Raw genomic sequence first — 4,147 nt, 5'->3', positions numbered from 1 at the left:
AGAGAGTGAGAGAGAGAGAGAATGAGAGAGAGAGAGAATGAAAGTGAGAGCGAGACAGAGAATGAGAGCAAAAGCAAGAGAATGAGAGCGAGCGAGATAGAATGAGAGAGAGATAACACAGTGTGGAGCTGGAGGAACACAGCAGGCCAGGCAGCATCAGAGCAGCAGAAAAGTTGACGTTTCGGGGTGGGACCCTTCTTCAAAAAGAGACAGAGAATGAGAGAGGGAGAGAATGAAAGATGGAGACATTCATCAACCTACTTTTCAACCTACAGAGACTCAAATCCGAACAAATTACCCCTTGAGATCAAATGTTTACATCAGACTTAACTAATTTTCCCAAGTTTCTGTCTTGTGAATTGTGGAGTCTTCTTGCATGAATACTCTCAAAACTGAGAGCTTAAATTTTCTCAGCTTTTAATAACCTGCGTATTTCTAACCAAATACTCCGGGCTGTAAAGTTTCACAAACTAAACATTTCCACTGTGGTAACTGTATTTTCCACGACCAGCTCTAAAAACAAACTTGTTTCTTGGAGAGAAACTATATTGGCTTTTGGCCCTAGTCAAACTACTCTAAAAACATTCCAACTCTGCAGTTTCTAAACTTAAATTAATATTTGATTATTCTGAACTGAAGGCAAGCCAACAGGTTTTCATGTTTACCCTGGCTGGCATAAACCACTATAACATAACCAATTTTCCATTAACACTCCAGGAGGTTTGCAGTCAACTATTTACTGTCACATATTGGATTATATCACTGTCTGGAAGGATTGTCTAAAGCAGTTTTCTACCTTTTCAAAACAAAATTCTTCACAAAAGTAACAAACACTCATATGCCACTATTTTGAAATCCAAACTCCAGAAATGATGTTTGCACATAACACCTTCCATCGCACCCCATCGGGCAATGTTCCACATAAGTCCTCAATATTCAAATTTAGCCCTGGAACCTGCTGATAAAGGGTCTAGGCCCGAAACGTCAGCCTTCCTGCTCCTACGATGCTGCTTGGCCTGCTGTGTTCATCCAGCTCTGCACCTTGTGACCTCTAAACCTGGTTAGGCCACTCATCATCTCATTTTTGAGTGGGTTGTCCAAAACTTCTTGATGAATCAACTAAGTTTAAAGTAACAGCTGTCACAGGTGAAGCATTTTTAGTTCTTGAAGATCACCAATAGTAAAACAATGTGATTTCAAACCTTAGCAGGCCAAGCAGCATCAGAGGAGCAGGAAGGCTGGCGTTTCGGGCCTACATTTTCTGAAGAAGGGTCTAGGCCCAAAACGTCAGCCTTCTTGCTCCTCTGATGCTGCTTGGCCTGCTGTGTTCATCCAGCTGTACACCTTGTTATCTCAGATTCTCCAGCATCTGCAGTTCCTACCATCTCTGATCTCAAACCTTGGTCAATTATAGTCTGTACTATAGCCTCTAACCTCAGTCAATTACAGTCTGCACTGAGACCTCAAACCTCGGTCAATTACAGTCTGCACTGAGACCTCAAACCTCAATTACAGTCTTCATTCACCTCAAACCCCAGTCAATTAGTGTCTGCAACAATCCCATTCTACCCTTCAGCTCTGGATTTCATTGGATTTCCTATCATTACCATCACAACATCTCGTCCACATTTTTACTGAGCCATGTGTTCCACTTACATGTGACGCTGTAGAGTGCAGCTCCTTTTTTAACAAAAAACTTATGAGAAAACGAGACAGATCAGTGATGAGAACTGGCAGAATAGGGAGAGCTGGAGATACATTGGAAAGAGTCAATTGATAGCAGCCACGTTATCTTACCATTAAACCACCGATGTTTAAACCCCAAAACCTCCTCAAAATCACATCCCTTGAACCTTTGCTCCCTGCTTCCCACTCCCTGCTTGCTCCCATTTCCGTACCTTTGGAACGTGGAAGCTGGGAGTCAGCAAGTAATAATCTGCTTGGTTTCCATGAACACAAAGAAGCAACCAAAACAATGAGATAACAAAGTGTACAGCTGGATGAACCCAGCAGGCCAGGCAGCATCAGAGGAGCAGGAAAGCTGACGTTTTGGGTCTGGACCCTTCTTCAAGGTCTGAAACGTCAGCCTTCCTGCTCCTCTGATGCTGCTTGGCCTGCTGTGTTCATCCAGCTCTACACCTTGTTATCTCAGATTCTCCAGCATCGGCAGTTCCTACTATCTATAACCAAAACAATGACTTGTATTTTTGATATATCCTTTAAGAAGCTTCACAGGAACATTATCTGATACAGTTTGACAGGCTCACAGATTTGGACAAGTCACAAAGGCCTGATTCAAGAGGTCGGTTTTTGGGAACAACTTGCAGGAAGGATAAGGGCACAAAGCATAGTGGGGGGGGTTGGGGGAGGTGTGGGAATTGGAATGGTGTGACCTCTAGGCAACTACCACTGGTGATGGGAAGGCAGGATTAAACCGCTGATGCGGTGGTGATCTCCAACACTTGCTGGCGGCTGTGGTGGAGGTGAACGACCCAGAGCTGGCTGGTACAGATATGGCTTCCTTTGACCCACAATCCCTTCACCGTTATTCACCTGGGTCCGTAGCTGAAATCAGAGCTCCGAAAAATAAACAGTCAGTGAAGTAGAAGTCATGTCTGTTTAGCTGGCCAAGGCTGATCATCGCCATGACAAAACCATACATGATGCCCCTGAAAAACACAAAAGAAATAACAATGTGATTCACAAGCACAGGCGTCCCTAGTCTTGGCCTACTTGCTGCTTTGAATTTCATTTCATTAATAGCTGGTTTGCTCACAGAAGACGTACTTCAAACACCCATCTCAACCCTCACATCTCTGGAGAGATGGTGGCAATAAACTACATTTTCTATCGTTTCACAAAACTGTACAGGGAACAGGAAGAAAACAGGTCCTTTGTAAAATGCTAAGAGAGATTTGGATCACCCCAAAGAGTTTTAGGATAAATAAAGTGGCTTTGAAATGAACCTGTTGTAACATTTGAGTCATAGAGGTAACACAGCATGGAAACCAGGCCCTTCTGTCCAGATCGTCCATGTTGGCCAGGTTCCCTAAACTGAAGCAGTCCCATTTGCCTGCGTTTGGCCCATATCCCTTGGAACATCTCAGCCAATATATACACCAGAAAGTTACACAAACATCAATAACATCCAGATAACCAGCTTTTAGACCCTCAGATTAAGGAATAAATATAAACCGGGCCTTGGGAGATAACCAGCCCCGCTCTTCAGAACAGTGACATGGAGATTTTTTTTTGAGGCTTGCGAAAGGACAAGTACAGGGCGGCACGGTGTCTCAGTGGTTAGCACTGCTGCCTCACAGCGCCAGGGACCCGGGTTCGATTCCACCCCCGGGTGACCGTCTGTGTGGAGTTTGCACATTCTCCACGTGTCTGCGTGGGTTTCCTCCGGGTGGTCCGGATTCCTCCCACAGTCCAAAGATGTGCAGGCTAGGTGGATTGGCCATGCTAAATTGCCTGTAGTGTTACAGGGATGTGTAGATTAGGTGGGTTATAGGAGGATGGGTCTGGGTGGGTTGCTCTGAGGGTCGGTGTGGACTTGTTGGGCCAAAGAGCCTATTTCCACACTTCTATGATTCCATGGTAGAGCCTTAGTTTAATACCTCTGTCCAAAAGACAGCCCGTCTGACTGTGTAGCACTCCATCAGTGCTGTATTAGAGCATGATGTTCGAGCTCTGAGTCCAGATTTTGGGAGTGGAGTACGGACACACAGCAATCTGAAGCAGAAGCTAAGTGGTATCGAATAAGCTGCAGCTGACAGTGCAGGAAAACAATGCCGGAGAAAATCTACACCTTAAAGAGGAAGAGCTCAGAATTCCTCAAATTGGGTCACGTAACATAGAACTGCAGCACAACAGCATGGGAAGGCCATGGTCTGGTGGTATTGTCTCGGGCTAGTTTAGTTTGGGATTATGGTTGGCATGGACTGGTTGGACTGAAGGGTCTGTCCCTGTGCTGTATGACTCTACAACGAGCTCAAACGTGCAAGCTACGGTTCGATGCCAATCAAATATCTGACCCAGCCTTCCCCTCCATTTGTTACAAACTCTGTATGTGCCACCTCTCTCGCTGACAGGACAGAAATGTTAACAATCCATTGTTGCAACCAACACCCCCACCCCTTCCCCT

At 45.2% G+C, this 4,147-nt stretch overlaps 1 protein-coding gene across 1 annotated transcript in view; it reads right to left on the bottom strand.

Annotated features, from left to right (window-relative positions):
• Window positions 1-2,676, bottom strand: part of LOC125484701 (sodium/hydrogen exchanger 9-like) — a 54,460-nt gene extending 51,784 nt beyond the window's left edge. The window contains exon 1 of the mRNA XM_048604492.1: window positions 2,554-2,676. Within this exon, the coding sequence (XP_048460449.1) occupies window positions 2,554-2,662 (109 nt within the window). The 5' untranslated portion in view covers window positions 2,663-2,676. The remainder of the gene's footprint in view (window positions 1-2,553) is intronic.
• Between the last annotated feature and the right edge of the window lie 1,471 nt (window positions 2,677-4,147).

The sequence above is a fragment of the Rhincodon typus genome, chromosome 13 (assembly GCF_021869965.1).
Source record: "Rhincodon typus isolate 14 chromosome 13, sRhiTyp1.1, whole genome shotgun sequence".
Classification (NCBI taxonomy): domain Eukaryota; kingdom Metazoa; phylum Chordata; class Chondrichthyes; order Orectolobiformes; family Rhincodontidae; genus Rhincodon; species Rhincodon typus.
The sequence above is the reverse complement of the archived record's forward strand: the minus strand, read 5'-3'. Positions and strand labels throughout refer to the sequence as shown.